Here is a 12,958-nt window from a genome sequence, read left to right as displayed (position 1 = left end):
ACATTTAAAGCACAAAGGTACCACTTTAAACAGTCACATCTTCCCCCAAAAGCATCCAGGGAAAAGAAGTTTGTTACAGGTGCTGAGAATTTTCAGGAGACCCCTAGTTTAACAATCAATAAATTGTAGCTCTCTAAAAGGAATTGGGGTCTCCTAACAACCTTCAGCACTCTTAAGAGACTACAGCTCCCAAATTTTTTTGGGTGAAGCTGTGTGGTCTCATAGTGCTTTTCAATGTATGGTGTGAATGTGGACCGAATCACTACAATTCTGTCACAGCTTGAGTTTTGCTGTGCTTTAGCTGATGCTAGACACGCACGCACAGAAATGTCAGTTTTAATTGAGTGGAGTCCCAGCAGAGCTGCTTTCAAATAAAAAGAACTATCCAAAGGCAGCACCTTCTCCCCTGTACTGCTTCTCCAAAGACCTCTCCTGGCCTGAGATGGGAAGAAGGAAGAGTGTGTGGAATTGTCCAGAGCTACCTTAGCAATGGATGCATCTATTTCAAATGAAGAAACAGGGGGGCAATGAAGACCAAAAGCCTGACAGAATGCAGTGACTGAAGCTCTGCTTGCCCAGTAAACACTGCAGTGAGGCACAAATCATCAGCGTCAATAGCAGATGGCCAGGATGATGGAAAGGCAATGTCACCTGACTGACAGGTGGGCATGGTTTGTAAAGAAAAAGAAAACAAAATGGCCTCATGGGCCATTTGAAGGGGCAAGGGGCAATCCTTATTAGGCTGATGGGCCAGCTATTCCCTAGCCCAGATGGTGTGGTACATCTGGAGGGTGTCACATTGACTAGCCTTGAGCTAGCCAGTGTGGATGGTGGGGGGGAATTCCTTCCTCACCTACCCCTCATCCCCAAATGAACAGAAGCAGACAGAGAGTGTTTGTCGGTACTCTTTTCTCCCTCCCGGTATCATTTTTTTATTCATTTCCATTCAGCCAATCATACAGGAGGACAAAAACAGTTGAAAAGCCAAAGGAGCAAGTTCAAAGAAGATGGCATGCGAGCAAGTAATGCGGTGGAAGCGTTCTTTCATGCTGAGCTGCTGCACGTGGTCCGTTAGAAGAGGATGTTCTTCAGCAGGAGCCCAGAGAGGGCCAGGAGGAGCGATGCAGAAGGTGAAGGGGCCTTGCTACACTCAATTTCATTAACTGTGCCCCTATAGTGATCAGTTGCAGGCTTCCCTTTCAGGCTTTTAAAAGAATCACACACAGCCTTCTTCTCACACTTCTTAGCGACACGGAACACCCCTGGATGTAGAAAACAAAGATGAGTTATCCTCAGAATCAACGTTCCAAGCCATTATGGCCCAATAGCATGCTCAAGGCGGTGAACAAAATCAGAGCCGCGCGAAATAATCACAAGAACATGTGTTATTCTACTTGCAGCCAGATATGATGGTGTTGTGTGAATTTATTGCAAAGGCTCCTCAGGATGTTTCTAAGAAACGGGACACACAGGGCCAGTCCAAGACATTGTGGCACCTGAGGCAAAACCACAAAATGGTGGCAGTATCCCCCCCCCCAGCCAGGGAAGAAACACACCACTGTGACGGCAACAGCAGATGACACTTTCCTTGGAGGCCAGATCTGCTGCCCATGTGGAGTCTAGTGCCTGAGGCTGTCACTTCACCTTGCCTCATGGGTGAGCCAGCCCTGAAGATGTACTACACCCCCACTTTGAGACTAGGTTGGGTGTTTCTGTCATATTGCTGCTGGTTGTGGGTTTTTCAAAATCAATCTTATTTTTATTGTAAGAACAGAAGAAGGATCCCCCTGGGTGAAGCCAAAGTCCTTCCTTCTGTTCCTACCAAGGCCAATCAGATTCCTATGGGTAGACCAGAAGCAAGAGATGGATGCAACAGCACTTTCCCAACATGTTGTCCTCAGCAACTGATATTCAGATGCATGCTGTCTCTGACACTGGAGGTATTAGATATATGTCATATCTAGTAGCTGTGGGAAAGCTGTATGCACAATGCATTTTCTTAATCCCCCTTTAAATGGGGCAGCTGTCCCAGTTGGTAGCCATTACTGCATCAAGGAAGCAAATCCCACAATTTAACTATGGACTATACAACTTTCCCGTATGGGGCAAATTTAAGATGTGCGCTGTTGTTTGGGGATTTAAAATTGATGGTGCATTGTGCATTGAGACATCTTACTGGAAGCAAGTTTGAGAAGGGTTGACCCTAAAGATTGCTAATAAATATCCCATAAAAGGATCCTTAAGTGCATTACCGTACTTTCTTTGTGGTCATGGGGTGGGGAAAATATTTCTGCATCAATTCCAGCTATTAATGGCTGTGGATCACTCCCCATTCCCAGGTGCCAGTTCCTTTTTATGTGTTTGTGTGGAATGAGTCTGCAGTTGGGGAGACTGATTGCAAATATGACTAAGGGGAAGGGGGATCTTTTTCTCTTTCTTGTCTTTTCTTTTCGTTAAAGTGTCGTTCAAGCTGTCAGCAGCAAAAGGCAGAGTTCTGCGGGAAAGCAGAACGACTGTGGCATTAGCCAAATCTCTGCTCCTACACCGCCAATAGGGGGCAAATGGTAAGAATGATCATGATAGCGGCAATGAAAGGAGGAAAGAAGCCGAGAATGTTTTTTGCCCAGGGGTGGAAAGAAGAAAGAACCCCATTGAAAGAAGAGTGGATAATGAAGATGATGGACTATGCAGAAATGGCAAGGCTGACTGGGAAGATCAGGCACCAAGAGGATAATAAATTTGACAAAGAATGATTTCATATAAGGCAGCCTCCTATGTTCAAGAATAAAATTGGGCATGTCTTTGAAGCAAAAGGCAGGTGAGCCAACCTTGAATCCATATATGTCAGTGCCCTTCCAAACATCGGTGGCCCCACCAAACAGTTGTCCTCTCTTCCCTGATGGAGAAGGTGTGGCCTTGCAAGTATTGTTGGGGCTCCATCTCCCATCAGCTTCAGCCAGCATGGTTGAGGGTCAGGGGTGCTGGCTGTTGGAATTCATGAACATCTGGATGACCATAGATTCCCCATCACATTCAACCATCGCTACACCCACTAGGCTACTTCATATATTCCCGAGGATAATGCACAGCACAGTGTTACCATTGGCTGAGAAAGACTTAGGCTCCCTCTCACTTACCGCTTGTGACTTCAGTCACTAAATGTAAGCAGACATCATTCTTATCTTTACAAGTCTCCTTTTGTCCAGTGCAAGTTTTAGCGTCTCTTTCGCATACTTCACAGTCCAAAGAGCTAGCTGGGGAAAGGGAATAAAAAAAGGGGGGGTGTAAAATAAAGCCACAAATGATGACACAATTGAGCAATTAACTAACTGCCTTTTGATGGGAGATGAGTGATGGCATTATGCCATAGGTGCCAACTTCCAGATTGAAAAATCCGGGATTGGAGCTGCACGGAACTGGAAGTCGCACTGCGGCCATTTTGGAACTGGGCAGAGTAGCACTGGAAGTTGCTTCTACGCATCCTCTGCCCATTTCCAAAATGGCCGCAGCACCAGAAATCGCTTCTGCGCATGTCCAGAAACTCCAGACATGCGCAGAAGGAGCCTCCCTGGGCCAGTAAGAATCCGGGGGATTTCCGGGGGGGGGGGTGTTTAAATCCGGCCTGCCAGCGGGAAACAGTGTAAAAAATGGGGGTTTCCTGGGGAATATGGGAGACTTGGCAGCTATGCATTATGCTCTGCCCTTTAAACCACTCACATATTTTAGTTCTTTCCCCTCTTCTCACCACTAGGAATAAAGTGGGGAAGTCTTTAATTTGCACTAAAATATAATGCAATCCTGTATGGTAATCTTACTATGGGATTACTATGGTAATCCCAGCCCTCCTCCTGGAAAACAACCCAGTACATACATTATTATGTATGTGCATAATACATACATACATTGTTATGGCAAACATTATGATGCCCTAACATTTGCCCTTTTTTTCCTTTTCCCATTGGGAGGAACAGCAGAACAGAAATCCACCCCAGCACCTAGCCGAGCAGGGTCATCTGGTGCTGCTGACTTGCATCTAGGAAATAACTAAGTGTCTACTTAGAAGAAAGCCGCACTGAGTTCAGTGGGCCTTACTCCCAGGTAAGGGTGTGTGGAGCGATAGTGTTTATCTAGGCAGCCAGGGCTCCTCTGGATGATAAGATCTTTTTGCACCTGGTCAGTGAGGACCACTTGCTTTTTAAAATTATCCCATATATTACTTATTGGGGTGCCACTGCTCCCTGTCCCTCCGACTATGCCCATGGGGAGCACAGGAAGAAAACAAGGTTGGAAGGGGGCCACGGTCGGAAGAAGGTTGGGAAACACTGGACTAGGTGATCCTTGTTCTTCCCTCCAACTCTACAATTCTCTGGGGTTTTTTTATTGTGGGGGGTGGAGACCCACACAGTCAAATTTTGAAGGCTAGGTCAAGGCTTTTGTGAAGTTCAAATTGGGCTAGTTCTCGTGAAAATGAACTGAATATCTCTCAGATCTCTAATTACCTCTAGCAAGAAGCACAAAAAAGAAGAGAAGTCCCAGGGCAGCCTGCATGGTGATGGAAAGTTTCTGTTTGAGGAAAGATGTTCCCTGGACCAAAATGTCTGCAAAAGAAAATAAGACGCAAAAGACATTCAGTGGGGAAGCAGGCACATTCCTAAGAAAAGAAGTTGAAGATGTCGCTGAAAAGCACCAGAAAAACCCTGAATGGCTACAAAGTCCTTATGCTGGCTGATATATGTCCACGTTTCCTCAGATACAATCCCTGATCTTCCAGAATTGGAAATCCTACCCAGAGGTTCCTCACTTTGGAAAACGATGTCATAGAATCATAGAATTGTAGAGCTAGAAGGGACCCCAAGGGTCATCTAGTTCAACCCCCCGCAATGCAGGAATCTCAGCTAAAGCATCCATGACAGATGGCCACCCAACCTCTGCTTAAGAACCTCCAAGGAAGGAGATGCAAAGCAAGTAGAAAAGAACTGAATAAGCCTGCACATTGTTCTTTGTGCTTTCAGTAATGATGAAGGTGACATATTTCAGAAGCAACCCAATTCCTGTGAAGTTTAGATTCCTGCATTGCAGGGGGGTTGGACTAGATGGCCATTGGGGTCTCTTCCAATTCTATGATTCGATGAACTTTCTGGAATGGTGGGCATTTTTCATTCTGTTCTGGAACAATGAATATCAAGGATATATAAAGCAGTATGTTTTTGAGCTAATGAAAGCACCTCTCGTTTGTATAGAGTTTATGACAGTGGGGTAAAAAAATGAATCAGTGTGTGTGTGTGTGTGTGTGTGTGTGTGTGTGTGTGTGTGTGTACGTACGTAAGTAAGGCTGTTGTCAAGCTGCAGTTGACAGGGCCACCAGTAGGTGGCCAACTTCAGTGTTATGGCAGAACAGCAGACAAGTAGGCAAGAAAGCCATGGCGGTGGCAGGCAGCCTAGGCAAGCTGTTTAGGGAATGGTTGCCAAACCACTGCCTGAAGCACTGCAGTGAGGTTTAATGGAGAGGAGAGGCTCTCCTGAAAGTCATTAGTTAATTACGGTAAATAAGAGGAAGCTCGTTCTCTCTCTCTGTGTGTGTGTGTGACTCTGTGTCGAAAGTAGTCTACTGTACAAAGGCAAAAAAACCCCCATTTGTTGCTCTGGCTACTTTTGCCTCTGCCACACCCATCACTGATATGTGGCCCACGGGAGGTTGCCCAGGAGAGAACGCGGCCCTAGGCCTTGCCTAGCCCTGCTAGAAACAGAACTGAGATCTAAAGAGCCCATCAACTCTGAACTGCTGTGATTTTTGCCCCTCGGCTACCAGCTGTGGCTACACCCATAACACATTAAGGTCAAGGTCTGCTGTCCCTACCTCTCTGCAGAGCCAACTTCTAGGGGCCGAGGTCCCTTCAGCCCCCCACCCCCATGCCCAGTTTTTTGACAGGGCTGTCCTCCCTCAAAGTTGATAGCCACTGCCATTCAAATGGTGTGCGCGCGCTGCATCATGTGATCGATTATGCAAGGTGAGCCTTACCTGCCCCCCATATTTTATTCAAGTTGCCAACCCTGCTCCAAATTCTACACTGGATCTCAGACCCAGACTGGGAAACCTGTGACCCTCTAGAACAGGGTTTCCCAAACTTGGGTCACCAGCTGTTTTTGAACTACCGTTCCCATCATCCCTGACCACTGGTCCTGCTAGCTAGGGATGATTGGAGTTGTAGTCCAAAAACAGCTGGAGACCTAAGTTTGGGGAACTGCTCTAGAGGATGTTGGACTCCATTTCCCAGCATCCCCTGCCATCATGGCCAATGATCAGGGAGGATGAGTTCCCAAGCTCTGCACAAGGTTCTGTTCAAGCAACCGTGGTTTTCGCTCTCTCCTACTCCTTTCTAGAGGCCGCTATTCATTTATTAAGGGGGAGATGCCCAGTTTTGCCAGTGTGTGGCTACCCTAAGCCAGAGGTTTGCTTGATTGTTATCATTTGTATAACCCCTGTTTCCTCCAAAGAGTTCAAGGTTGTGATATATCAAGGGCACCTCCCAAGTCCTACAGCAACTCTCTAACCACTACAATACACTGCTCCTCAAGCTGTGGTATTGCAAGCTTTCATTTAGGCAGCGCACAAAAAAGTGGTCAAACAGCCAAGAAAATCTCTGGCCCGTCTTGCCTTCCTAGAATTTGGCTCACAAACACACCCACATCCGTCGCATTAGAAAGGTATTGAAATACGATACAAATCATGCATGTTCTTCCATTTGTGGGACAAAAGTAGTTTATTAAGTAGCCTGCTGAGACCTCCAACAATTTCCAGGAGGTCCGCCAGGGTGGGGGAGCTTTAGCATCATTGTCCTAAACCTCCCCCCCCCCCAAGTATGCAGCTTTCCCATAAATATGTTTTTGAAATGTAGAAATATTCAAAAAGGTTGTTTCTATTGATCAGGCATCCCCAAACTTCAGCCCTCCAGATGTTTTGGACTACAATTCCCATCTTCCCTGACCACTGGTCCTGTTAGCTAGGGATCATGGGAGTTGTAGGCCAAAACATCTGGAGGGCCGCAGTTTGGGGATGCCTGCTATTGATGAACACTGCTTGTGCCTTTACTGCTGTCTTCATTGTGTTATGATTACCAACCCCAGTAGATTTACAGCAAGGATGGGGAATCTCACATCCAGGGGGGTCAAATGCAGCTGGCTCCCCGTCTCTCTCTCTCTCTCTCTCCCTCTCCCCCCCCCCTTGGGACTTTCCCCAAGCCACACCCTTCAACCTCACATTGCTGGTGCTGCTCGCGGCTGTCTGCACCCTCACCCAACATGGTCACATGGCCCCTGGAAGGTTGCCTAAAAGGGAATGTGCCCCCTCAGTGTGAAATGGTATCTTCCTACCACATCCCTGATTTACAGGCTGCATTCTATACTTCATGCCTATCAATGAGCATTTATCTCTTACACTGCCAGCTCTGTCTGAGAAGGGGCTTTGCAGAACTATTTCACCCTTGTCTGCAAATCTCCTGCATAGGTGGTGTTTTTTGCCTATCCTCATCGTGAGTTCGTTTTCACGTTAGGGAGGCAGGAAGTTGGTTAATTCATTTAAAAATGATAATAATAACTCATGCATCCCTTTCCTTCAAGTAGCTCAAGGCAGCAGCATGTGCGATTTCTCTCCCCCTGTCCAATTTATCCTCACAACAATCCTGCAAAGTAGGTTGTGGTGAGAGATAATGACTAGCCCCGAGGGCACCCACAGTTGAGCTTCATGAGGGAGGGGGGAGCCCTGGTCTCTAGTCCCCCCCCCACAGCCACGCCCCAGCTGCAATGCTCCCACCTCAGTCAGACACCTCGTTCTGCGTAATGGGTAAAATAGCTCTTCCCTCCCCTCACTCTTGACTTTCATCCAGGCATCAGTCAGTAAAGAAGAGGCCTGGATGGGAGAGGAAGGACCTTGGGTGGGATTGTTTAGAAGAGATCAGAAGGGTCAGGCTCCCCAATGGTCAAACGCTGAAACACTGAGATGCAGCAGGAGGCCAAAGTCGTGTGTTGAAATGATGTCACTCCCAGATTTGGAACCTCGAATTTGTGTTGCCCCAGAAATCATGACCCCCCCCCAAGTCTGTTCAGACACCCATAAGGTTTCTATATAAATATGGTTATGAATTAAAACTCTCTGTACACAGTATTTGGAAGTTCCCTAACATGGTTGCAAGCAGCAAATTTGTCTCCTCTCTCTCCCCAGCCCCTTGCCTTTGATGTCTCATTTTCTTCCTCTCTCCCAAACAGCCAATCAAGCCACAGATTCCATTCCAATTATCATTCAGAACCTCACAGAATGTTTAGCATCCTGCACCTTCTCTGAGGCCAGTATTCTGTGTGAGATTGTTTCATTTTCTCCTCATGCACAGATTACTGGAAACTTACAGAATTTCTTTTTTAAAAAATAGAACAAACTCCCAACTGTGCATGATGAACAACGGGGAGCAGGCAACTCCCCAACGCCAGCCTGTAAAACATTGTCATCTCCCCCTTTAAAAAGCAACAGCATTCACTTGGAGCCAAATGAGGCATCTCCTTTTTTTCCTTTCTTTCTTGCAAACCAAATGCAAAAGCCTCCAACTTGCTTTGGAAAGGAAGCTGCCTCATGTTGAGCCAGACCTTTGGTCCACCTAGATCAGTGTTGTCTACACTGACTGGCAGCAGCTCTCCAGGGTTTGGGGCAATCATGAATTGATTTATCAGCAGAGGCAGAGGTATTAATTAGACCCTTTTAAGTATTTGATTATTGAGCAGAGGAGATGCCAGGGATTGAACCTGGGGCTTTGGGGCATACAAAGCAGATGCTCTGTCACTCAGCCACAACCATTTTGTTGTGAGCCTTCATGGGGGGGGGGAGTATCTCCCCATTCATGGAATCATAGAATCTTTGACCTGGAAGGGACCCAAGAGTCATCTAGTCCACCCCCTGCAATGCAGGAACCTCAGCTAAAGCATCCATGATAGATGGCCACCCAACCTCTGCTTTTAAATACTCCAGGGAAGGAGAGTCCCTTCTTTCCAGCCCCACCCAAACAGCTGGGGAGTGTTCAGCAGTTGGCAGGTGCCAGTCAACAAGCTATTCCAGAGACCAGGTTTTCATCATCATTGCTGTTCCTGCTTTCATATATTAGCAGGGGGGATGCTAATCAATTTGCAAATTGGAAAGTGCTGCAGCTTGCTTATTCTTATGCTGGATGAGAGGGCAATCTCGAGAGGAATATAGGTTTTAATGGTAGCATGTGGTGAATTTTCAGGGATAATGGAAGGCTCGGAAGCCACCCACCCCACCTTAGGCCCTAAAGTCTTCCATGCCAAGCAGTCGAAAGTACTCACCAGCACCTATGAAGGAGGCAGAACCAATTCCAAACGTTGTCCAGAGCTGGGAGCTGAGCTTCTTTAGAATCCTTGATTACACCAAGGTCTCCTCTCACTGTCTGATACAACTGAGAATGTTTTGCAGAATAGAGACGTATTTTTCTTCCCCAGAAAGGGGGAGGAGCAACACACCAGCTGCTCCGCCCTCCGCCTTGCCCCTGCTCCCCATCAAAGTGACTCGGGCCAAATGAGGGCGGTTTCAATGAAATTTCTATTTTTTAAAAAAGGCCTAAGTGAGGAAGCTGTGTGTACCTCTATTCTGGTGAGATGCTAAGCAACTCCAGGAAATCTCCAATGCAGAATCGAGGTCTGGACATAGCAAAGAAAACATTGGGAGACACGCCAAAGCAATGCCCATCCTCCCCAGCCTTGACCCAACTTGGGATCCTTTCCAAAGTGTCAGTGCAGAGGCTGCAATATTTTTATTTATTATTATTTTGGTTCTGCAGTTTATTAGAGAAAGGGCTTCCCACTTCACCGCCGCTTGCTGCTAACAGCAAAAGACTTCCTGGAGTGGTCTGTTTTCAGATTGTTTTTGGCACAGGCCGCAATACTGTGTGCCAATTCAATTTAGCTAAAACCTTGGTTGTTTTTAAAGCAACTGTCTGTCTACCTGACCTCCTCGGCTAGCGGGGGGAAATGATTTATTCCTCCAGTGGCCGCCAGGATTGATGGTGGATAGGCATGCATATATTACTGGATCCAGCAATAATGGGCTATGCCCCGTCCATTATTGGCTGTGTCTTGCAGAGAGAGAAAATTGTTGCACGCACTCCAGTCTATGAGCTCTGAGAGACTTTGGGGGGGGGGGGTGTGCTTACCCAGCTGACTGCTTTCCTTGGAATGAAGATGAATAGAGATTATGGTATCTTGAGGATATGTGGTTCTATTCACACACATATATAACATGTGTTACATGCCTCTCCAATCTCCGAGCGGTGCAAGATTCCAGGGGTCTCAAGCACTTGCCTAGAGTTTGTGTTTCCTCTTGGGAATGAGCCACAGCAGAGACTGTGGTGTCCTTCTAATATATATTCATGCATATATACAACCTGAGCCTATAATTGGGAGGCTCACAGCATTAAACACTCCAAAAAGTTCCTGTTTCTCCAATTGCTACAGCCTTGGATGCAAAAAGAAATCCACCATCATGCTCTCTCCCTTGCCAGCTTGCCGCATTTTACCAACTGCAACCTTCTTCCCCTAAATCAGGGGTCTGCAACCTGCGGCTCCGGAGCCGCATGTGGCTCTTTTACACCTTTGCTGCGGCTCCGGAGCGGATACGAGGGGAGGAGGCGCACGGTGCCCACCGCCGCCGGAGTACACAGCTGCGGCGGCGCGCTGTGCGCCTGCGCCCCGCATCCGCCGGAGTCCACAACTCCGCTGTGCGCGTGCGCTGTGCAAAAAGGACGCAAGGTGACATTAGCAGCCCGGGGAGCGTGGTCGGCCCCCTCCCCGCCGCATTTCTGCAGCCAATAGGCTCACGGGGGCGGGGGCAGAGTTATTTATTTTTTAAAACGGGCGCGCTTCTTCCCGCCCAGCAGCAGAAAAGGCTTGTGGGCTCGGAGCGCCTGTTTGCTGCTGCTGCTCCTGCCTGCGGCCTGCCTGTGGCCTCCTGCCGGCCTGGTCAGGAGATTGAGGTAGATGTATTAATCAATGGGTTGATTCAATATGAGGAAATTTTATAAGTTCACTTGATGGGAGCAACACACATGAAACCATACAGGTGTCCTAATAAGGGAGTCAGAGTTTTGCCCATTCACAGTAATCAAGGCAGCCCAAACTCAAAGTTATTTTTATAATGACAAGGATGACATTGGGCCCTCATTATTAATTATTATTTACATCAGGCACTGATTATGATTTATGGTACACTGGGGCCCTGATTAATTTTCTATGGCATTTTGGGGCATTGATTATTGGGCATAACAAATTTTGCTATGGGGCCCTCTGATTTCTAATTACGTCCCTGTTTTGCGGCTCCCAGTTTATTTATTTTTCTTCGGAAATGGGTCCAAGTGGCTCTTTTTGTCTTAAAGGTTGCAGACCCCTGCCCTAAATCATATAACCACCACTGCAATCCGAAAACCCAACCCTCAGAACTCTGGCATTGTCTTCTGGCTGACTTTCAGTTGAAGGAGGGGCTCACACCCACCTGCTGTCTGGCACCAAGTCTTTGCTTTGTTAATCACCCATTACCTTCCTTTTGTTCACTTAATGGCTCTTCTCCAGGCGATTTCCTGAACTCAGGAAGTTGGCCTGCCTTATATTTTAACATGCACAAAAAATCCCTGCCTGGTACTCAGGTTAAGATCCCAAGCATTGATTAAATTCAAACTCCTACTGGATGCAGGAATTTGGGGGTCGGGTCTGGCACTCCCAAACTCATAACACGAGCGTAGGATGGAGGGGCTCACACCATTAACAGTCCTCCCCATTAAGTTCCCGGGGAAGCACCAAACTCAGCTTTTGAACCCAGCACAGAATAGACATGTCTCTGTGTACCTCTCTTGCCCTCATTTCAAGGAAACCAAATCATGGGTTAATGCCTGGAACTCCTGGGATCTCACATCACTTTGAGGTTGGGGCAGTGTGCAACACTATCTTGGTGTGCATTGAGGAAGGGAAGTCACAGCTCGGCGGAGCGAAAAGCTGAGATGGGGAAATTTAAGGTGAAATGTAATTAGTTTCTTGTTGTTGTAATTTAATAAAAATTATTTTTTTAAGAGAGAGAGAGAGAACAGAGATAATAGGTTTGAGCCAAGAAAGTGAGGACGCATGATAAGGCAAAACGACCTGATAATCAACCAGAGATCAGGGGGATATGAGAGAACTGAGAAAACTGACAGATATCAGCTAGAGCAAAAAATGTGAACCCTACCAACCAAATAAAGGGTGTTATGGTGTAATGGAGTACCCATGAGTACATTGAGCTTAGGCAAGAAGCCTGTCTATTTATTTTTTTCCATTACTTATATTTACTAATTGATATTATTAGCAAGTGCATAAAGTCAAAGGGATGTGTGTTCAGATGAAAATGAGAAGACATTTGGCATTACTTACTGCAACGTCCACTGTATGCAAACCCAAGAAATCAATTTATATAACTCCTTACTAGCTGACCCGGCCACACGTTGCTGTGGTTCTTTCCTGTGATCCCCCCCCCGTCCCGATCCATGACATATCCTGCCCCTCCTCCCTCCACCCTGGCTCATCCCTGTGTTTCTGTAGGATACCCTTCCCTCTGCTGTCCCTGGGGAGTGTTGGCCCCTCCCCCCTGTATCTCCATACCTTGGTCCCCACCCTTCGAAAAGGAACTGTCAGCTTCTAGGTTCTATTTCCCAGCATGCACTTTTGTCTGAGCCTTCTGTTGTCCCTGGGGAGTGTTGGCACCTCCCCCATATATCTCCATACCTTGGCCCCCACCCTTGGAGAAGGAACTGTTAGGTTCTGGGATCTATTTCCCAGCATGCACTTTTGTCTGAGCCCTCTGTTGTCCCTGGGGAATGTTGGCCTCTCCCCCATGTATCTTCCTACATTGGCCCCCACCCTTGGAGAAGGAACCTAC

General features: G+C 47.1%; 1 protein-coding gene across 1 annotated transcript; it reads right to left on the bottom strand.

Moving 5' to 3' along the window:
• Positions 1–894: 894 nt before the first annotated feature.
• LOC118087823 (uncharacterized) lies at positions 895–11,269 on the bottom strand. The gene is made up of 4 exons (XM_035120835.3): positions 9,349–11,269; positions 4,500–4,598; positions 3,138–3,254; positions 895–1,262 (listed from the first exon to the last, which is right to left on the bottom strand). The coding sequence occupies exons 2-4, from the start codon at positions 4,546–4,548 to the stop codon at positions 1,072–1,074; spliced, it is 357 nt and encodes a 118-aa protein (XP_034976726.2). The 5' UTR covers positions 4,549–4,598; positions 9,349–11,269; the 3' UTR covers positions 895–1,071.
• Positions 11,270–12,958: the final 1,689 nt, after the last annotated feature.

The sequence above is a fragment of the Zootoca vivipara genome, chromosome 6 (genome assembly GCF_965207765.1).
Source record: "Zootoca vivipara chromosome 6, rZooViv2.hap1.1, whole genome shotgun sequence".
NCBI classification, from domain to species: domain Eukaryota; kingdom Metazoa; phylum Chordata; class Lepidosauria; order Squamata; family Lacertidae; genus Zootoca; species Zootoca vivipara.
This window is presented reverse-complemented; position numbering and strand designations above follow the sequence as displayed.